This window comes from Hydra viridissima, unplaced genomic scaffold, assembly GCF_058129835.1.
Source record: "Hydra viridissima isolate aposymbiotic clone 2 unplaced genomic scaffold, HvirCarnegie_v1 scaffold_2, whole genome shotgun sequence".
Taxonomy (NCBI): domain Eukaryota; kingdom Metazoa; phylum Cnidaria; class Hydrozoa; order Anthoathecata; family Hydridae; genus Hydra; species Hydra viridissima.
The window spans coordinates 20,404,743-20,427,957 of record NW_028324301.1 but is presented as its reverse complement, the minus strand read 5'-3'; the positions used below and the strand labels follow the sequence as shown (position 1 = coordinate 20,427,957).

Here is a 23,215-nt window from a genome sequence, read left to right as displayed (position 1 = left end):
AAAATTTAGTTCTTAAGTTACATAGTCAGTTAAATACATTGGCATTTTTCTTTCTCTGGTAGACCGTCTGATCACTGGCAGCACTTCATCACCTATAGTTTTTATACTGTTATCATCGTTAACATTTGCCTCTTCGATCTTTTCGTCCCTGACAGCAAAGATGCCTATATCATCCATTTCACCGTCATTTTCGCTATCTTCGCTGTTATAGTTTTTCTTGAAACTTTCTTCTACTTATTTAAATCTGATGCAGGAACTTTTCTCACGTCTCACACGTGTCTTGGTAACCATCAATTTCAATATTTGTTTTTGTGATTATTTTGGTTACGTTGCCAATTTTCCGAATTGAGGTGCCCTTTGCGTTAACGGGACGAATGTAAACTTGTTCTCCAATCCTGAAGTTTTTTTGTAACCTGTGTTGATATTTCAGTGTTGAGTTTCAGTGTTCTTCTCCCCTTGAAGTGGTAGACGCCATTCGTACTTATACTTTTGAGAAGCAGATGTAGAGTCTTCTTGCGTTCCAGTCGTTTGTGTTGAGTTATACCAAAATATAGCTTGAAACGGACATATCTGTACCCTAGTAGCTGTACGTTTTACTGTGTGGTAGTTACGCTCCTCAATCCCATTTCTGGTCTATATGCACACCCTTTATATCTTTAGTACACACCGTTTCTCGCAAAATATAGAAAGCTCAATCGATCTGAACACCACTCCATTTTCCATCAATAGTTCTCGTGGTGGACCATGCTCCCTTAATACTAACTTTGCTTATTTAAAGTACAATTATAGATATAAAAATCATTAAAATGCAAGATAATAAAAATTAAAGCATACATAATATTTTTTGAATTTTATAAAAACGGAGCAAATTTAAAGAGTTTAAGGATTTTAGATTTTGATTTTAATATTAAAAGAATTTTTATAAAATAGACATTAAAATTTATATTTTACAATTAAATAACAAAACACATTTTGAAAGAGGCAAAAATAGATTACTCAGTTATTTGGAATCACTGGCGATGATATGTTTATCAAGTGAATCCTCAGAGGTGTCCACAGAAATATCACTTTCTAAAGCTGTTTCACTTTGCTCACTTTCTAATAACTTTAAAAATTCAGGATTCATTTTGATATGCTTAGTTTTCGGGCATGCTCTTTAACTTGCTATAACCGGATCTGAAGTAGTTAGCAGTCTGTTTAATAAATCCGTATTTGTGTCCGTTGGCGATAATTTTCCTTGTAAAAATATTCCCTAAACTACCTGTTGTGTTTGTTTCAAGCCTCTTGGGCTTCTTCAGAATATTTTTCGATTGGAAGAATCCACGTTTCCATAATGGCTCCGCCATGAAATAAAGTTTTATGAAGGGTAACAGGCATAGGATACCATCCAGATTGTTCAGTGTATAGGTCCCGGGTCTCTCTTGCGTAGTTTTCTCCTAATTGATTTTACAGTCCGAGTTTATGCATTCTAGAATAATTCCTTAGCGTTTTATTAGTTCTAAGCAAGTTCCAGTTATCTTGGTCGACTTCACAGCATTTCTGAAAAATTTACGAGCACAGTTTCAATCATTTGCATTACCAGTTTGCTGTTTGGGTGCATCAGCTAAAAAACTCGGTTTACATCTAAACTTTTCCTGGACTTCTTTTTTTTTTTTTCGTTACACCTTTTCTTTATTTTCGTTTCCACTTACTTGCCATGTTTTAATTACTAAACGGTATGAAATGTGAAGAGCGCACTCAAAAATTCTAATCCAGGTATGAAGAAGTGATAATCCAAAAGGAAAGATATTCTTTGTGTATTTCTTCTCTTGATAATATATTATTCATTTCTGTTGTAGTTATGCCATTCTGCTGGGAAGTACGTGGTACATTTTCTTGATAATATGTTATTCATTTCTGTTGTAGTTATGCCATTCTGCTGGGAAGTACGTGGTACATTTTCTTGATAATATGTTATTCATTTCTGTTGTAGTTATGCCATTCTGCTGGGAAGTACGTGGTACATTTTCTTGATAATATGTTATTCATTTCTGTTGTAGTTATGCTATTCTGCTGGGAAGTACGTGGTACATTTTCTTGATAATATGTTATTCATTTCTGTTGTAGTTATGCTATTCTGCTGGGAAGTACGTGGTACATTTTCTTGATAATATGTTATTCATTTCTGTTGTAGTTATGCCATTCTGCTGGGAAGTACGTGGTACATTTTCTTGATAATATGTTATTCATTTCTGTTGTAGTTATGCCATTCTGCTGGGAAGTACGTGGTACATTTTCTTGATAATATGTTATTCATTTCTGTTGTAGTTATGCTATTCTGCTGGGAAGTACGTGGTACATTTTCTTGATAATATGTTATTCATTTCTGTTGTAGTTATGCTATTCTGCTGGGAAGTACGTGGTACATTTTCTTGATAATATGTTATTCATTTCAGTTGTAGTTATGCTATTCTGCTGGGAAGTACGTGGTACATTTTCTTGATAATATGTTATTCATTTCTGTTGTAGTTATGCCATTCTGCTGGGAAGTACGTGGTACATTTTCTTGATAATATGTTATTCATTTCTGTTGTAGTTATGCCATTCTGCTGGGAAGTACGTGGTACATTTTCTTGATAATATGTTATTCATTTCTGTTGTAGTTATGCCATTCTGCTGGGAAGTACGTGGTACATTTTCTTGATAATATGTTATTCGTTTCAGTTGTAGTTATGCCATTCTGCTGGGAAGTACGTGGTACATTTTGAAATATAGGATCAATAAATACAATTTTTTATTTATCTATGAAGAATAGGTGTCTAGGAAGGGTTGCCGATGTCTGCCTATTTTTGTCCATTTCATCTGAAGTGTTTGATAAAATCTTCTAATTTTAAATTTATACACTTCAAAGCAGCTTCAGAACTTCCAACCTCTCCTATTTCTTCAAGAACATTTCTCATCAACGCATCAAACCTCGAAATTTTCGGAGAATAAATAAATGATAGAATAAATAAAATTAATTCGCAAATATTAACAGAATATTTTTTTTGGTTTAATTACTCAAAGGTATGAGGTTTAATATGTATATAATCATGCAATTGTATTCGGTAATTCGGTACGTGTTAAAAGTTACACAGAAATTGTAAAATAACTTTTTGATTTGACAAAAAAAATTACTCACGTTTTAAAAGAATTCTACAAGTCAGCAAAAGATTTTCATTAAAAGCTGAAGACATAAAAGATAAGAGACGATTATAACAATCCTTATTTTGAAATAAAATAATTTAAAGTAAAGTTACATAAGCGAAACGTTTTCAATAACTAAAAGAATTAAATTTGTTGTTGTCATAGCTACGTTCTACGACTAAAAATTCGCGCATACTCAGAAGAACTTTAGCCATCCACGTACCGTTACTGAGTCAGTGATCACTAATAGGTTCTTTATATCCCACTTGACGGCTAGGTTTATCCCACGAACCACAGCTTCTAACTCAGCAATATTAATATGCATGACATTACTGATGCTTCGTAGCCAAGCTGCATCCTCAATTACTGCACCATCATGTTCTAGAACAACTCCCATTGCCATGCTACTTGCATCACACCACGATATTGCTCCATTCTGAATCCCTTCGGCATCCCATATCTCTTTTACAGGATCGCTAAACTCCAATCGACGCAGTATTTCAACCAACCATGACTGTGCTTGATCCCCAATTAAATAATCCCAAACTTCTCCATGACTAGGACATTTTGTAAAGCTGCATGCCATTCTAAGCCAGTTTCCAACAGGACAGTACCCTAATAAGAATCCCACATATTGAAAAAAGTCTTCGTTATGTTATTTTCTCGTTTTTGATGTCTTATAGCTTTGGAATAATATTGTCACTTTTCTAAAAATACTCTTTCTTTTCGTTTCAAAGCAGTTGCGAACCCAACACTCGTGCAGCACTACATTCCTCCGGTTCTTTTGTTATCAATCCATACCACGCCAAATGGTTTACAACATTTTCAACTGATGTCTTTTTCAAATTAGCAATTGTCATCGGTGTAGTAGTCAGTTGCTACATTAATATCTGTATCGAGACTCAGCACTTTGCCTAAGATTGAAGACATGATTTTTGGTTCAGAATTTAAACCAAAACCGAGACGTGTAAGGTAGTATTGCAACTCTTTGTAGACTATCACTTTATACTTTCATTAAACTGGATCAATGTAGATTTGCATGTAGGTACATCTGAGATCAAGGATTGAAAATTCGTTACCAATTTTTCTCCATTTTCTCACTGTTTCGTCGCATGCATCAATTAAGGCATTGTGCAAGTTAACATACTGATTCAACTCACGAAAGTCCAAAACCGGTCGTATTTTCCCTTTATCTTCCTGTTCAACTGACATTACCGGGATAATCTCCTATTCATCTTTTTTGCATGGTTTTAACCATTTTCCACGCATGAGTCCATCTCTTCGTTAAATTGATTTATTAATTGGGGTTTTATCTTATACTGCGCGACAGATTTCTTCAGCTGGGGTTTATGTTGTTTCCATTTGTATTTAGCAGTCCACTTTATGCCATCGGAATAAGCATCAAAATCCTTGTCCGCCATAGTAACATTATTGGCAACAGATTTTTTCTCCTTATAAGTTCTAACAAAACCAAATTCGATCTTTTCATCGTATAGGTGCACTTCTCCACAACGATTAGTAATATCCATACCAATAACAGCGTCAATACCGTCGAACGCTTTTAAAATCATTACTGACGCCTGTAGTTGTTTCTCAGCTATTACCAATGTTATCATCGCTTCTCCCACTGTTTCCAATGCCTTGAGTTCGTTTCTTCTGATGTGAGCATTTGATTTCTAAACCATTTTTCTTGAAATAATGGTTCAGGTACATCCACTTTCGACCAAAGCTTTTGCTGCAAAGTTGTTCACGTGCACTATGCATATTGGGAGCGCCGTTAGTTAGTCAAGGGAACAGCAGACGCTGGCTATTCCCCACTTGAGTTTCCCTGTTGTGATGAGCAAAATCTTGCAATATGGCCAGTTTTTTTCACATCGAAAACATCTTATTGCACCATTAGCTTTTTATTTCTTTGAAAAGCAGTTTCGGGCAACATGTCCAGGTTTACCGCAGTTGTAGCAGTTAAAGCCATTGAGGATGAAGATGATCTATTAGCATTTCTATTGGTTTCAGAGATTTTTATTGAAACACATTCCTCTTTTGTTGGTTCCAATAAAAAGACTCTTGCGTGGTTTAACACATCCTACAAGTTGATCCCAAATATTTTTACTTGCGTTCGTAACTCATAAGTCTCATAAGTTGACGCAAACTGGCCATGTAGACATCGACGGATTGGCCTTCGCTCCATCTCCGATCCCTAAGCAACTCGTAGGCTGAAAAACGCTGCAAACCCATCTAATAAAGATTTTTCAATATCCACGGCGGAGGTTTTTTTCCTATCGCTAAATTGTTCATGTAAGGCGAATGCACTTCCTTCGAGAAATTACGGAATTATTAAGGACAGATCGCCCATCTTTTGTAGTTCTCCGACCAGTTTAACTTTCTTCAGATATACTACCATATCGCCAGACCCACCAATTCTTTCAATCATATGAGTGTCATACTGCCGAAATAAAATCAAGACGACTATATTTCTATAAGTATATCTACTTATATATTTCTTTTTTTCTCTCAGTCTGCTTATGCATAGTTGTACAATTTATATACGTTTTCAAAATTCTCTATGGCGTAATTTCTTACGCAACTGTTGCGACATTAGTACAATGAAATATAACAATAAGCTATAACGAAAAAATGCTGGGATTTGTTCTTTTGACTTTTTTATGCTCAGTACATGACACTCTTTTAAAAAGTGTCTAAAGTTTTTTTCCTCATGCTTCTCTCGTGTACCAAGGGCAGTTTTTTAGGGTACACTTTTCCCCAAAACTCAATAATTTTGATGCTTATTTGTGAAACAATTTTTTGGTGGGTTATTTTTTTGGCAATCACATGTTTATTGAGCTTGTAGCTAAACTATACAACCTATTTAAATGTGGGAAGGTCGGTAACAGAAAGATCATCTGGTTGTCCAGCACACTGAGAACTACTGTGACGAGTTCTACTTTTGCAAATTTTCCTATTTCAAATATTATCTATTTTTATTATCAACAGAGTAACAATATATTTTCATTTCTTATTTTGTCAAAGTTAGATTTATGCATTTTATGCCTTTAAAAATAATTATAGACAAAAAAAATAATTTTAACATTATTGGTAATGAATGGCAATAATTACCAAACTTTATGAGTTATTCAATATAACAACACTCACTAAATATAAAAGCTATAAAAATTACTAACATTCAATTATTGTTATCTGTTGAATCTATTAAAAATAGTTTATTACAACAATTTTGTATTTCTTATTTCAAGTTTTTTAATTTAATTCTAGGAATTTTCTCCTTAAAATTGTGAGTTTGATGAATAGCAATCTGTTCAAGTGGATTTATTTAAATATCTTGTAAAAAACATCATCACAAGAAACATCAGGGTATTGTGAACAAAATGTTTACAGCGGCTCAGCGTTGACTTTCATCAAATGTGCAGAGCAGGTTAAGTATGAGGTTTTTGTTAAGTTTTACGAACTTATAGCCAGTCTTTGAAACAAAGCCTAAAGATATCCTCTTAATGGAAATTAATGAAAGAAAAAAAAACTATGGCTTTAATTCTCAAAGGTCATTTTAAATTTTAGTGCAATTACAACTTATTATTTTTTTGTTATTAACAGAAAAATTTTTCTTACATTATCTCCTGACTTTTGATTTCAAATTGAGATAATTGGTCCCATGTGATTTATACAACTGCTTTAAAAAGCAGAGAAAGACACCTCTCTTCAGTGGCATTAAGTTTTTCAAGGAACTATGTTCTCTATCAGTGTTCTGTTAGTGTTCTGTTTTATATCTCCGACCGATCACTATGCAATCGGAAAAGATAGCACTGATCATTCCGATTTAATTCTGGAATCACTAGAATCTGCTGCGTCCGCACCGATATCGACAGGTACCTTTCAATTTTAAATTATAACTTAATAAATGACAACTTACAAAGTTATTTGTTTAAATGAAGTTAATATTTGCTGTATTATCAAAGTTTTACTCAGAGCTTTTTTTTGTTAAGAACTGCTTGCAAATTTTCCTAACGATTATTTAGAGCTTGGTGTCGAGATATGTGAGTGTGGTATTGATGAAAAATGTTACGTGAAGCTATGCGAACCCAAAAATAAAAGTTCAAATCCAAATGGTTTAGGCCTCAAGTACAAGACTTTGATTGAACAACTGAAAGGTTTGTTAGAAAAAGAGCAACATTCGCTCAAGCTAGAAGTGGAGTTAAAAGTGACAATGGATAAACCAAAAGATAATCGACAAGATCAATCATTACTAGGAGATGAAGCGGGACCAGTCTCCCGAAAAGATCCTACGACAATAGGCAGCAGAGGTGACCCATCAATAGACAACAGAGGTAATCCAATAGTACCCAACAGAAGTGACCCAACAGTAGACAACAGAGGTGACCCAACAGTAACAAATAGAGGTGATCCAAAATCCAAAGACGATTGTCTATCGAATAGTAATCGCGAAGAAAACATTTTTAAAAAAAAGATTCAGTGGTTACTTCCTCTGTGACTGAACGGTTTATCAAGAAGTTTGTTAATGATTTGATGAAAATTTTTCAGTCTTTTTACTGATTTCCAAATATTGTAGTTTTTTTTTCATTATTATCTATTTCAACAAACTTTGTGGCAGCTTTTTCATCTCCAGTTTGAAAAGATAACTCTTGCAAGGTAAACAGAACCAAAAGATTTGAAGTGGTTTCCATATTTTTTTTTAAAAATTAGTTTTGAAAGAAAATAATAATTTTTGAAATGTAATAAAGACAAAGTTTCAAATAAAACAACGCTTTTCATGGTTCTTTTTACTGCCAGGGACGAAACTAAAAAGAGTCTAGTTTTTTTTTATTGTAATTTTTATTAAAATTCTTAGAAGTAAATTTAAAAAAGAAAACATGGCCTTCTACTAAAAAAACATAAGTTAATACAATTGATTAAAATATATTATTTCTAAATTTCTTATAAAAAAACATTTTGATAACAAAAGTTTACTTAAAATTTAATAAAAAAGTTAAAAAATTAGAAAAAAAAAGTTAAAACTCTAAATGCCCGAGAAATTGATTTTAGTTATTATTTACTAATCAGAACTTAGGTTAAGATTAGTTTTAAATGCAAGAGATCCTGTTGTGCTTAAATCACCACGATCTATACTATATCGTCGCTAGCAACACGAGTTTTAGAAATATTGCTATTAGTAAGTCTTACAGTGGTTTAAAATTAAAAATGTTTCTTATGGCTACCAGTAAAAGTTATATAGAAATCAAGTATTTGAAGAATTGATTTATAAAGAATGTTATGGGTCAATTTTGTAAATGTGTATTATGAAAGTCTACTCATTCTCTTTGGGTTCTTCATACGTTTACTAACGAGCGCTTATATTTTGTTCAGCATATTAAATGATTATTGAAAGATTGAGAAGATGAAAAAAGAAACACCACCCATTTTGATTGATGAGTTTTATTCCCAACGTAATGTAACAAACACTAAATGCTGATGCCTTAATCTTAACTTTCAAACCATTTTTTAGAAAGCCCAAAACACAAACCCCGATAAAACTTTTTTTTTCATCCATCCTTTGTTGACAATATAATTTCGTCAATTCAACAAGCCTTTTTTTTATACGTTGTTTTGCATTTAAAGGTATTCATATCTTTGTTTTTGAAATGCTCTTCGTTTTGCATTTAAAGGTATTCACATATTTGTTTTTGAATTGCAGTGTTGCATTATTGCTGAAAATATAAACTCCGATGGTACCTCAGAAACACATTGAAGAGTCTTGCTCATATTGGCCATTATAGAAAACTTTCCATTTATCTATTCAATTAGAAATTAATGCAAAGGACTTGAATTACAAAAAAAAATTAAGTTCCTTAAAATTTGCTGATTGATTTTTCTTTATGTTTTTTACTTAATTTATTTGAATAGATTCTTTGAACTAAAGAAACATTCAATTAATAGTCATCATTTAAAACAACTTTAAATTTTTGCTCTTTTCATCTCTAGTTTCCTACTGGCAAATGTAAATAAATATATCATAGAAATTATAAATGTTATTAAACTATTTATGCAGAACAAAAAATTTCTTGCCTCGTTTATTCTTATAGAATCGTAATTACAGCGAGAAAATTTTAATCGTTTACATCTTCGAGATGGGCTTTAAACCAAGTATATGAAAACCTGCTTCAAAAAGTTTTGCTACAGTCTCTAAAATTGCAATTCTGTTCATGTCAACTTTCGTTATTTCTCCTGTTTCCCGATTAATTTCGATGCAATAACAGGCATCATAGAATTCAGTCAGAGTGGACGCTAGCTCATATAAATATTCGCACAAAAGATGCAACATTAAATCGTTCGCACAGCGAACGATAACCTCAGGAAATCGACATAGCAATTTCCCCAATTTCCATTCCTTTTCATGAGAAAGACTTATGCTATTTTCACTCAAATACAAAGTGAGGGCTTTTTCGTCAATTTTGGCTTTTCGCTGGATTGATCTAAAAATTCAAAACATAGTGAGAATTTTTTAAACAAAGCTACCAAAAAGGGATTCATGCAAAACAACTTTTATTGTCTAATATAACTTTACCTAATTCTTGTATATGCATATAACAGGTATACAGCAGTGTTTCCTTTGTCGTCAAGCATCTGAATGAAAATGAAATAAATTTTAGAAATACCACTTTAAGATGGCGTCAAGTTAACTGTACAAGATCATCACTCCAACCAATTATCACTCTTAATAATCAAGTAAAAAATTACCTTGTCAAATGAAAATACATAATCCATGAGACGATTATGACTGAGATCAGCGTATTTGACGCAACCATAAGCTGTCGAAGACTGAGCTGCTTCGAGTTCTGCAGGAGATAGTTCCTTATCACGTCCCTTTTCAAGTAATTTATCCCTTGAGCGCTTTAAACCTTCGTCTAGCAAGTCAGACAAACGGACAGTATCGCCAGATCGAGTTTTGAATTTTTTTCTATAAAATAATTCAGGATTGAATTAACCGTCAAATCTATTCAAATCTAGTAAAACTGTCAAATTCAGGATTGAATAAATTGTCAAATCTATTTAAAAAATGAAATAGATTTTCATTTTTGAAATAGATTTGACAGAATTTTGAATAATAATAAATAAAAAAATAAAAAAAAAGAACATACTTATCTTCTCCCAAAACAACTCCAAATGCTACATGATCGACACGTGTGATGGATGGATTGTACCAGCCAGCTGCTTGAGCTACACCAAATATTTGCTTGAAATGATCACCCTATGGGAAAAAGCCTTAGGAGTTTATTATAAAACAAAATACACTCATGATAAACTTGTTGTACATTTTATTGATAGACTACCTGGCCAGCATCAACAACGTAGATAATCCATTCACCTTGCTCGACTTTTAATCTGTGATGTAAAGCAGCTAAATCACTTGTGTCATATGTAAAACCACCATCTGATTTCACTAAAATCAATGGCACTTTCATACCAGGAGCCCATGCAATCCAACGCCCATCATCTGCTTTTTCACAAACATCTTTAAAAAAAAGTAATTTTAACTGTTCCTACACATAGCTGCAACATTTAGCTTATTGTATAACTATTTTGATTATTCAAGAGTCATTTTTAAAATATTTAAATATTTTTTCAAAGAGTAAATGTTTGTGTGTACTAAATGTTTAAATCAACCAGAAGAGATACTTAAATAAAAACAGAAGAGATATTGAAATCAACCATAAGAAATAGATAAACTAACCAGAAGAGAAATCTTCTGGTTGATTAAAATAATTTGCACACACAAGAACTTTGTATAGAAAAACACTTCATACACACAAACAATTTGTACATAAATAGCTACTGTAATACCATACCAACTATATCATTTATGAATTATACTAATTAATTACTTGATGCTCTAAAATACAATTAACAATAAGTAATGTTTCAGTTTCAAAATGTAACAAAATATGAAACTCGCCATACTTCCTTTTTTTAAATCTTCCACTATCTTTGGCATGAGTTCATTGTAAAATGATTCACCTCGCTCAATGAGGGATATATCCAGGCGATCGTAAATACGCTGAAACTCTAGTAAAAAAACTTTAACGTTATTGCAAATTATAAATTACAAGATTATTGCAAAAATATCTACTTTCTTGATAAAGCTACTAAATGCTATCTTTTTCTAGAAGACAATCCATAATGCCATAATGTATTGTAAAATGTTTCACAAAATAAAATTTTAACCTGCCAAAATCATGAGTTCAAACCCAAGCTTCTTAATAAAAAAAACATAAACTTTAAACTTTTTTTCCAGAATGCTTTTTTACTGTAAAGTATACTGAAAAATGCTTTATTAAGTTTAAAAATTTTGGTTATGTATATGACTTACAAAATCCTGGAAAATTTTTATTGCAAAACATAAATTATAAAACCTTTTCTTGAAACATCGCATATCATGTTCCATGCTTTGTTCACATCTGCATTTCCACCTTGTAAATCTATGACTCTTTGGTATGCACGCTTCTTAAAGTCTCCATCTTCATCAAAGCGTTTTTTTGAAGCCTAAATAATGAATATTATCCTAGAGATAATTATCTAAAAATACAATTTTTGAATCAATTTTTTATTTATTTTGAAAATGTTAATTATTTTGAGGAAACACATTTTAAATTTACAATTTGTTGATGCTAAAATTTTTAATATTTCACTAAAAAATAAAACATTTTGAGAAAATTTATTCACTTTGTAGAAACTTTGCAAATCTTTTATGGGCGGAGAAACTTCTCTAAAGTTTGGAAATTCATCTTCCAGATGAGCTATAAGCATTCCAAATTGTGTACCCCAATCACCAACATGATTCAATCTTAAGATAATAAAAATTAACTAAAAATAGGATTTTAAGAAACGAAATATTGATAAATAAAAAAAATTGTTTTAAACATTTCTTTTAGCAACAACAACAATTTTCATTAAAAAGCAAATAAAAAAACTTTTTAAAACAATAAAACTTTTAAAAAGTTTTATTGTTTCAAAATGTTTTATCTTTTTTTTATCTAATAGAACCAATTCCAAAATTACCTTAAAACATCATGACCTAAAAACTCAAGCAGTCGTGCCAAGCTTTCACCAATTATACTAGAACGCAAATGACCAACATGCATTTCTTTAGCAATATTTGGTGAAGAAAAATCAATGACAACTTTCTTCTTACTTCCCACACCAGGTGGGTGAACTTTTTCATGAAGTATTTTATTAAGGATATCACAAACAAAACTTTTTTCGAGTGTAACATTAATAAAACCAGGACCAGCAATGGAAGCCTAGAAGAATAACCACAAAAAAGCTGACTTTTTTTTAAAGATACATTATTTCATGAAATTTCAAAACAAAAAACAAACTCATTAAATATTTAATTTAAAAAAATCTTTACTTAAAACACACCTCTTTCACTACTGAATTTGAAGGAAGATTTTCTAATATTTTTTCAGCTATTGCAACTGGAGATAGCTTTTTACCATGTTTTTTTTCAACCAGCTAAAATTTCAATGTAACCAGAATGTAAATTACAAAATCCCTTTTTTTATAATATAAGGAGAGAAAAAAAAAAAAAAAAATTAAAAAAAAGTATGAAAAAGGATAGAAGCAAGTTTTTTAGTTTATTACCTTTGAAATGGCCATTGCACTGTTGCATTGATAGTCCCCAAAATTTGAATTTTGAGCCACTGTTAGAGAAACAGGGGGGTTAATAATTTCAGGAAATGTAGTTACAATTGCAGACTCAAAGAGGAGATTCAAAGCTGTATGAACATTGATCATTTTTGAGGAGGATATATCATACTCCTCTTTCAATGCCTACATTAAATAATACATCCCCAAATAAACTGAAATAAAAACTGCAATAAAGAAATCTATAAAAAAAAAAAAAAAAAAAAAAAAAAAAAAAAAAAGCAAGAGTACCCGTTCTAACTGAACTTTCTGATAGAGTAATTTTGCATTTTTTGTACGTAGTTCACTTAGCTCTGCTGAACAGTCATCTTCATCCACATTATTCAGCTTATGTTTTAGAGCCTGAATTTGCTTTTTCAGCTGGGATATTTCCATCTCCTAAACAAGAGCAGCAAAAACGAATACTTTGGTAAAATAAAATAAAAAAGTTTTTGTTTTCAACTAAAATAAAAACTTTAAGAATATTTACTAACTTACATGTTTATCAGCATGCTTTGAAAAATCTGATATAACAAAAGAATCCATTCTTTGACGTAAAGAAACAAAGCAAAAAAAATTTGTTGGAGTGAGCTTCTTCTTAACAAGAAAATACTGTGATTTTGTGAAGATTTTATGGGCGCTTCTTACTATAATTTGCATTAAAAAACTAGGTAGTCAAAATCAATCAAAATATTATTCCAAGGGTTTAAGTCAAAAAACTTAAAAAATTACTTAAAAATTTGGAAATTAACAATTAAGTAAATAAAAGTTTTAAAAATAGCAAATCAAAAAAAAGACTAATAATTTGCTAAAGTATTAAAACAACAAAATTTTTCTTTTTTATACATTTTTATTTATGAAAAAGAATGACAAAATCAGCAGCATAAAAACCATAAGACAATTTAGTAAATTGCCAGAAAAATTTAAATAAATTCCTACAATGAAAACAATAACCATACAATTAGCAAACTCATATAATTAAATATAAATAGACAAAAGTTTGTTTAACTTTAATTAACAATAAAAAGCAAAGAATAAAAAAGAAATATTTTTGAATATTGTCACCACAGGCTTTTAAACTTACAAAACTCATTTACTTTTATTTTTAATGAAAAATTTTTGGTTTGATTGATTGTTCTGTAGAAATATATTCTATGAAAAAGAAAAAACAAAATGTTTTAAAATACAGTGAGTAGTGCAAATACTCCATATAGCAAAGCACAAGGATAAGCAACTAAAGGCTGCTGATGGTCCATTGCTAGAACTGTAACAAATAACTTAGAAGCTGATACACTGCACCATAAAATCACAAGACCGGTGAGTATTGTCCCTACAGAACCTCTAAAAAAGATTGCTAAAGTTAGTCATGTTTTAATCTTTACTTTTTTTAAAGAGAATAAAAGAATAAAAATTTGAATTTGAAAACAAAATTTGAAATTGAAAAAGTAAATCTACAAAAATATTTACGTGAGTGTAAAAACAACTGATACTCCAGATAAGATCACCATTGGCAATAAACAATATCCAAGAACACTGATGACACATTGAAATGTAACACCAGTCATGCTCATCAAATTCAATACAGCATACATAGATATTGAACCCATGACTCCAACTCCATAAATATAACCAAAACCATGTACTTTTCCAGACTAAAAAAGATATTTCTTAATACAATAAATATGCTCATGTATAAATAGCAAAAAATTAAATAAAATACTACACAATTAAAATAATTAGTTAACTTTTTATTTATTTATTTATTCAAATGATCTGTTTTTAATGTAATCAAGAAATAACATTTCATTTTAAAAATAGAAAGAATTTTATCTCAAAAATTAAATATTTTTTACCAATAGTAAAAAAGCGCCAAAAGCTAAGCAAAAGACAAGAGGCCCTGCAAGATCAGTATCATCCATGATATTTGGATCAGGTTGTTGTAAAGGGTTTAAAACAGACTTTGTCTAAAATAAACAAGAACAACAATAGGTTAATATCTATGTTAATAGAGAAGTTACACAATTATTTTGAGAGATTTATTACCTTTAATCCTATATGTTCAAAATTGATTCCAAGCTCTAAAAACATATTATTTGAATAAGCTCAAAATAGTAAATTTAGAATATATTATATACAAACACTTCAGTAGTTAAGTTTACATGCATTTGATAAGTTATTGCATCTTTGAAATAAAATTTTAGCATGATAAAAAAAACAAACACAGGTTGATATTTTTTAATTACAACTTAGTCATTAAATAGCCTTGTGGTTTCATTTTTTTTTTTTTTCTTTTTTTCTTTTTTTAATTTTAAGAAATTTTATAAAATGTTAAAAAGAAATTTTAAAAAATATTAAAAAGAAATTTTAAAAAATAAAAAAGTTAAGTTATAATTATAGGAAAATTATAACACCTTAAACTGTTCATGGGTACACATATAACATAAAACATTTTATTCTCTGAAAATTTATAAAAATAACTACCTTCAAGTAAAGGAGGTTCATCTTCAAAGCTTGTATTATCAGCTGCTGAATGTAATTGAGGCTGCAATTGATTATAACTATATTGTGGTACCATCATAGAAGGTGAATACCCACGCTGTGCATATGACTGCTCATAACCACTATTTCCATAACCAGTATAACTGTATTGCTGATCATTTTGCTGACTATAATCTTGGTTATACCCAGAATCATAAAAATTCATTTGATTATCGTAACCACTCATTCTTGCAGTATTTTTTATAAATAGATATCATATAATATAACTATAAATAGACCAATTGCAATGTTGAAGCTATGTAACTCTAAACACCAATCAACTGAGATAAAGAAACTTATGATTCTGAAGTTATTGCAGAGAGCTTCAACTTAGTCAATTTAAATTTCATATTAAGACAAAGAAACAAGTGTTCTGCCAAAACTGGTTTAATGTAAATGACAATTAAGTCTTAACACAAGATTTTAAGACTGGCAGGCCAAATTTAAGAGACATGGTACCATACATCAATAAAAAAAAGAAAACCAATGATGTATGAAAAGGAGAACTCGTTTGCGTCACAAACAAAAAAAGAGAGTCGGCTTTTAGGAAAATGACCTTAAAAAGTATATACTTTTATAAAGAAAGAATAAAGAAAGATATGCCACACATCCCGTAGATATGTTTTTCACTATTGAACCTTCATGGTAGGTCTCTTTTTTTCTTCAAACAAAATCCGCAAATGATTAAATATAATGGTGTATAATCAGGTAATTTCATTTTTTAAGTGAAATTCACTTTCCGCCATGACCTGTGTTTTTTAATATTTTCTTAGGCACGAGTATGTATTGATCAATTCTTTTTTCTTTTTTCAAAACTTATTTCTATCTGCTCTTCGTCATCATATATATTATACGCAAAAATTTAGTGCGAAATTTACGGTAATCAGATGATTTTTTATAAACTTTCTTGTTTTCTATAATTCTTTCTCTCAAACTACCTAAATATAAAAATCGGAAAGCTTCAGTTAAAACTCCATGTAAAAATTTAAGTTACGTTAATTGCAATTAACATCAAATGTAAATTATTGGTGAACGAAAGGTGTTTGTCAATTTACTGCATTTTTCAGGGGGTGAGTTAAGTATTATTGCTTCCTGTATGAATGGCATCGTCGCACAGTGGAAAATTGTAGAGCAACAGCATATCATAAATGTTTTTTACTAATGTCGCTACTATCATTATATTTCAATTTTATTTAATAGTTTAATAGTCAATCATTACTATAATGCAGGAATTTCACATAATTTTATGTAAAAATAAAAGATTTGAAGCCCTATTGTTTATTACTTTTGCGGATGTTCATTTCAAACCTGTTCGCTTCATCACTTTAAAAGTTAATTTTCTATAAGACTTTCTAGGAATAAGTATAAAGTATTATACATTTTTGAAAAGCTCATGTTATGGAGATTTTAAGAAAATTATACATTTTTACTTATATGGTTCAGTTTAGGAGTAATTATTTGAACAATAAAATAAATGAAAAAAAATAATATTCTTCAAGTTCACTGAGACTTTTGGTAGTTACCCACGCTTCCCCACGCTTTACATTTAATGTAGTATTGTAGCCTAGGTGTTTATTAAAAACATGTATAAGAATGAGTTGCAGAAACGTGCGGTTTCCGAAATTATCGAGAAAAGAGTGATAAAAGTAAAAAAACAGAAAACCGCTTTTTATCGTGGTTTCAAATTTTGTTCATTTATAACAATAGCTTGGTATATGTTTTTTAATTTATTATCAATTTTTTATTGATACCATGGCATTCTTTTATTTTTGCACTCATTTTGTGGTGAATGTACACTGCCAATATATAAAGAGTTGAAACATTTATATCAGTATAAGAAACTCACAGTGGAAATTAAACCGACTCGTTTGACTATTGAATATTACTTAAGTTACTTTTGTGACTTGTTAAAATGACAACTTTTAAGTGTTTGAAATGTAAATTATTGCTTTCCTATATTGATGGAGGAATGACAGTTGAGGCACTGTCAACAATTTTAAAAGAAAATTATCAACTTTCTGAGGACAACTTGTGTTTCATCATTAGTGGTATTTAAAGGCACATTATTCCGTCTTTTAATAAACGATGGATACTGGTGTCACGGAAAAAGGATGCTTTTTTATCTAAGAATAGTGATTGGTTGGATATTGTGTATCTTTACCTAACTCAGAAGAGGCAATTACCGACTCCACGCCATCTACTTCTTTTGAAAAACGCGGAAGGCCGTGCGTGTCTTATGGAGATTCGTCAGAATCCAGCAAAAAAAGAAAAAGTTCCATGTTACTTAAGGAATATGGATTCGAGCATATCTTTAATACATATCTTCAGGCGTTGCATACAATAGGAGAAGAAGCAGAAGCAAAACTTGTGGAATCATTAAGGATTGCTGATAAAGACAAAAAAAAATTAACATCGAGTTTTATGGAAAACGCAAGCCAGAAAAATATGCTAACTGATGAAGAAGCACTCAGCGTGTTTATTGATTTAGATTTAACAAAAGCACAATATTTGTATATGAGGAAGGTGACAAATGAACGAAACTGTTCCATATTCCCACCATATTGTAAAATTCAAGAAATTAAACAGACCTGCTATCCACCATCTTCTGCAATAGAAATTACGAACACACATGCGAAAATTCTGGAACTGCAAGATTTATTGGATCACACTGTAGCTAGAATTTTGACCATAGATTCTCTGTACAGTATTGAATTCAAGCATTTACTTTCATATAGTAAATGGGGCTGTGATGGTTCCTCTGGCCAAAGCCAATACAAGCAGAAACTTCCAGAGGAATCTGAACTTATTTCTTATGCAAATTTGTTTACTAGTTCTTTGGTGCCTATCAAACTAATTGATAAAGTAACTGGCGCAGTTGTTTGGCAAAATCCGGCACCTTCATATGTTCGTTTTTGTCGACCTATATGCATTGAATTTTGCAAAGAGACTTCCAAGAAAACTAAAGCCATTGTAGATGAAGTAAAGAGCCAAATAAACTCTTTGCGTGAAATGTGCAAGAACTTGATGAAGATACTCTGCAGCTTTTGAAAGTCAACGAACTGATTTCAGGAACTGAAAGTCCCTATGTAGTTATGACATAGTACCTTTAAGGTGGTACCAGGGTAAAAAACGGCTATTTTTGATAAAATTTTGAAAAATACCAAAATTAATGTTTTGAATTCCTAAATCTACCTATTTCAATATGCGTTTTGCAAAAAGTCAAAAATCTTCTTAATTTTAATCAAATTTGGCCTTTTTTTAAAGAGCAGTTTGGTTCTTGCTTCATAACAACGACCTTAGAAACGCTTTTTATCTCGCTAAATCTCAATTTTTCAGAAAAAATAACTTTTCATAGAAAATAGATAATGGGCTGAAATTTTGCAGATTTAAAGATGAACATATTACGAATGTTGTCTATGAAGCAAATTTTTGTTATTTTTTATTTAAAACTCATTTTTATCATGCTTTTGTCCCAAACTTCCCTTAATTTTATATCTTAAAGTTCGAATGTCAACCTGGTAAAATTAAAAATGTTTTAAAAAATCCTGTTTCATAGACAACATTCTAAATACATTAAAGAATTCATGTTCAAATTTTCAAGCAGTTTGGACTCTTTTTGAGTTAGTTATATTAGATGAAAGAATAAGAAGGTTTGGGGGTAAAATAACACTAATTATGCGCATAATTAATGACGTTATCACTAAAATTTTTTTATTTGGCTACTGTTTTATATATTTTTTTTGTTCATTAATAGAAAAGAGCTAAAGTCTATTAATAGTTTTCAATTTCTTGTTAAAAAGTTACCTTTACCCTGGTACCACCTTAATATACCTATACATTACTTCATAAAAACAACTATTTAAAAATTGTTATTAAGAAACTGTCTTAAATATTTCTATAATTAGTAGGTAAGCACTTTATGTATTTTTCGTAGTTTTTAATAATTTTAAGGTATTTTCATATATTTGTAAAGCATTGTGTTAAAGTGTAAATTAACTAACTGCCAATTTTGAAGTTTTTGATTTTTATTTATTTATTTTTAATATTGTATTACAAAAAATTCTTATAAAGAGTATTTCACAAGAAGCGTCATATACTACTTTACATTTGTGCAAAATTTCAAATCTCTATTTTTAGTAACAAAAAAATTATCGATTTTTGGTCCGAAACACACCTTTATTTTCCACTGTGCGTCGGGAGAAATAATTGCAGTATATCAAAAGACCTGGGAACTACGGTAGACATTGTAGTCAGGGAGTAAAAACGTAAAGTTTCTAGCAAGTAAAGAATCTATTGCTTATCAAGAAATTCTTTTTTAGAATACAACAAAATTGTCATTATTTTCAGAGTTCAGCGATGATTTCTTTGTTTTGTAACACGTAGCCAGACCCCATTAGTGACAAGTAATGTAAATTGTTCAATCTGCAACATGCAATCTTCATGGATCAAATAATCTCAAAATTCATGATGAATGGAGGTGGCGTAGTAATGAAGAAAATTTTAGCCAAGCTGTGCACCGTCATTTATTTTTTTAAAGAAGTCATCTGCCTCTAAACACTAGTTTTACTGTTGTGCTTTAATTTACACAGGTACAAATCATTTGAGAGTTTCACCTCTCCAGAAGAACTGTTATAGACTGGTGCAACTTTATGATTTAAATTTGTGAGCAATATTAAGGAAAAAATCCATAAAAACCTGGAGGCTGAGAGGAGAATAGCAGCGATCCAATAGATGGCGAGATTGACGTAACACTCATTTTTAGAGTTTTATAGAAAAAATTATTTTGAACGATTAATTTGTTTCTTTAAAATACAAAAATAGTTTTTAATGAAATACTGTAAATAATATAACATTAAATAATGATTAGAGTAATTAACTAGAATATAAACAAAACAAACTTTATTTACATTACTCTAGTTTATAATTTTAACAAAAAAGTATAGTAACTAATCAACTTAATAAAACGCACAACTTTTTTAAAGACCTCTACTCCATAAAACATTTTCCGGCAATATATATTTTTATTCATTTCGAATATCGATGGCTCCGCGCAAAATCGGACTATCTGCAATCTCCGCGGAAAACAAATTTGGCATATCTGCAATCTCCGCGTAAAACAAAATTGGACTATCTGCATTTTTGCCAGATACATTTTTGGACTATCTGCGTTTTTCGGGTGCATAAATTTTTGGTGGTGTTTCTTTAAATATTTGAAGTTTCTTATAAAATTCTACAATTTTTTAAATAATAGCGATTATTTAAACATTTATTAATAGCGATTATTTAAACACAAAACCTTGATCATAACTTGATTAAGTTTGTGAGTAATCAAGTAGTTTTAGTTAAGATAAATATGTTAAAAATAACTTATGTTATTGTTAATAATAATATAGCATATGTAACAAAACATTGTTATGTCACATACTAATTGCTAAATTCATCATACATACTTTGTCAATTTTATTTAGCCTTGTTGTTGTGACTAATAAGTTTAGATCAAATTAAATTCTTGGTATGTTATGTTGCAATGTTGCTAAGTGGTCTTTATACACAAGATCTGCATATAAATATATACAGGATGTCTGCGAAATCAGGGAAATGCCAGGGAATTCGGATATCTTCAAAAAAATCAGGGGATTATCAGAGAAATTAGGTTAAATTTTAGAAAAATCAGGAAAGATGAGTCTTTATCAAACTTATATAACTTAAATAAGTTGTATATAGTTCACGTAATCTAAAAGTTTATTTGGCAGATAGTTTTATGAACTTCTCTTGATATATTTAATGTGGGTTGTATTATTGTTTATATTTTTGCAGTTGAAGAGCATTTTTCTAAACGAGAAATAGGTAAATATCAGGGAAAAGCTAGGGAAATCCAACTTATAATATTGGCAGACACCCTGTGTGTATATATATATATATATATATATATATATATATATATATATATATATATATATATATATATATATATATATATATATACAGTGCTCGAAGTGAGGGATGGGGCGGGATGGGGCGGGATGCCATCCCGTTACCTTTTTAAATTTTGAAAACCATCCCACTCCTTTTTTAATGCATATTTTGGGGTGGGATGCCATCCCGGTACATAATAAATTAATGGAAATTTTATTTTATTTTCCTCCTATAAATAAACTTGTAAAAACAATTTTAAAGTTTGCGGCAATATGCGAATTTAAATGAACTTAAGTCTCAGCTGTTATTTAAAAATTTGCGGTAGAAAGTTCAAAAACTAAATCGATAATTATAAAACATTGCGTCTTTTCTTTTATATTTTAAATAAAAAGTTACCAAGCAACAAAAAGCGACATTGGCTTTTTTTTTCGTTAAAGTGTCATTAGAGTTTTTTTTTGGTGAAATAAAATATAGTACACAGGAGATTTACTCAACATTAAATGTTATGATTTAAAAAAAATTTATTTATTATAAATATGGATAAATGGCTAGCAAGCGGAAGGAAAAGAAAGTTAACCAGTGATAATTCTAAAAGTAATTCGGAAAATGACACTGAAATAAATAAAGAAGTGACAGATTTTTCGAGTATTGAAACTTGCCAATCCTTTCCTCAATGTGATGGTATTTTTTTTCAATTATTTAAAAATTGGTTAATACAAAAAAATAAGACTTGCTTAAAAATAAAATGTTTAAACATATCATTGTTTTTTGATTGCTTAATGACGTTTGATGTGAAACTCAACTCAATATTTTACGGTGACAGTCTCTTAAGAATATAACGGACCTCAAGTTGTTTTTTTATTATAGGTTTTTTACTATAGGGATACTCTAGGGATTTATAATTCCTTTATTTAATCTACACAAAATACGAAATCTATAATTTTAGGATAGGTGGGATGGTGATTAGAAAATATTAAAAACTATCCCACTACTTTTTTTTTCCCACTTCGAGCACTGTATATATATATATATATATATATATATATATATATATATATATATATATATATATATATATATATATATATATATATATATATATATATATATATATATATATATAAACTATGTTAGTGTATTCTATAAATAGAGTGCTCAATGGTCTTAAAGAGCAGAGCAGTAATAAATTAGTAAAAACACTTATCTAATTTTTTCTTCCACAACTTGTTTCACCATCAATAAGTAATCAGGAAGGTTAACAAATTAATCATTAGTTAACATGTTATATATTAACCTTATATATTTATAAACTTATCTTTCACCATCACTAGGTTCATCAGACTTCCTGATGAACCTACTGATGGTAAAACAAGCTGTCAAAGAAAAAATTAGATAAGTATTTTTGCTAATTATATATATATATATATATATATATATATATATATATATATATATATATATATATATATATATATATATATATATACACATATCACAATAATTTTGTGTATACATAAATATATGTATGTATATATATATACTATACGTGTATATATAAATATATGTATGTATATATATATATGTATATATATACATACATATATTTATATATACACATATATATACACACACGCATTTATAAATATATATATATATATATATATATATATATATATATATATATATATATATATATATATATATATATATATATATATATATTGTAACCTAGATCGTAACTAACAAAATTATTGTTATTAACCTATTTTTGTTCATTAAGCAATCAAACTATGTGGAGTTTTCTTTGTTGTCTACTTAAAACCATTCTTTTTTGGAGATGCCACTTAACTGAACACAAACTAGTTAAAAACTCATGCATGAGTATTAAACATTATGGTTTCCAACT

General features: G+C 29.8%; 3 protein-coding genes across 3 annotated transcripts; 1 reads left to right on the top strand and 2 right to left on the bottom strand.

Annotated features, from left to right (window-relative positions):
• Positions 1 to 6,883: 6,883 nt before the first annotated feature.
• On the top strand, positions 6,884 to 7,736 carry LOC145192928 (uncharacterized). Its single transcript, XM_080070268.2, has 2 exons — positions 6,884 to 7,043; positions 7,194 to 7,736. The coding sequence occupies exons 1-2, from the start codon at positions 6,905 to 6,907 to the stop codon at positions 7,664 to 7,666; spliced, it is 612 nt and encodes a 203-aa protein (XP_079926394.2). The 5' UTR covers positions 6,884 to 6,904; the 3' UTR covers positions 7,667 to 7,736.
• Positions 7,737 to 9,229: 1,493 nt separating this feature from the next.
• On the bottom strand, positions 9,230 to 13,593 carry LOC145202303 (arginine--tRNA ligase, cytoplasmic-like). Its single transcript, XM_090077597.1, has 13 exons — positions 13,354 to 13,593; positions 13,108 to 13,254; positions 12,814 to 13,002; positions 12,592 to 12,684; positions 12,229 to 12,470; positions 11,893 to 12,013; positions 11,583 to 11,712; positions 11,131 to 11,235; positions 10,503 to 10,684; positions 10,311 to 10,420; positions 9,910 to 10,129; positions 9,737 to 9,795; positions 9,230 to 9,644 (listed from the first exon to the last, which is right to left on the bottom strand). Exons 1-13 carry the CDS (start codon positions 13,513 to 13,515, stop codon positions 9,287 to 9,289), a joined length of 2,118 nt encoding a protein of 705 aa, XP_089933723.1. The 5' UTR covers positions 13,516 to 13,593; the 3' UTR covers positions 9,230 to 9,286.
• A 92-nt stretch (positions 13,594 to 13,685) lies between these two features.
• LOC145180413 (protein YIPF5-like) lies at positions 13,686 to 16,262 on the bottom strand. Its single transcript, XM_080055334.2, has 5 exons — positions 15,337 to 16,262; positions 14,899 to 14,933; positions 14,709 to 14,819; positions 14,323 to 14,507; positions 13,686 to 14,196 (listed from the first exon to the last, which is right to left on the bottom strand). Exons 1-5 carry the CDS (start codon positions 15,578 to 15,580, stop codon positions 14,034 to 14,036), a joined length of 738 nt encoding a protein of 245 aa, XP_079911460.2. The 5' UTR covers positions 15,581 to 16,262; the 3' UTR covers positions 13,686 to 14,033.
• Between the last annotated feature and the right edge of the window lie 6,953 nt (positions 16,263 to 23,215).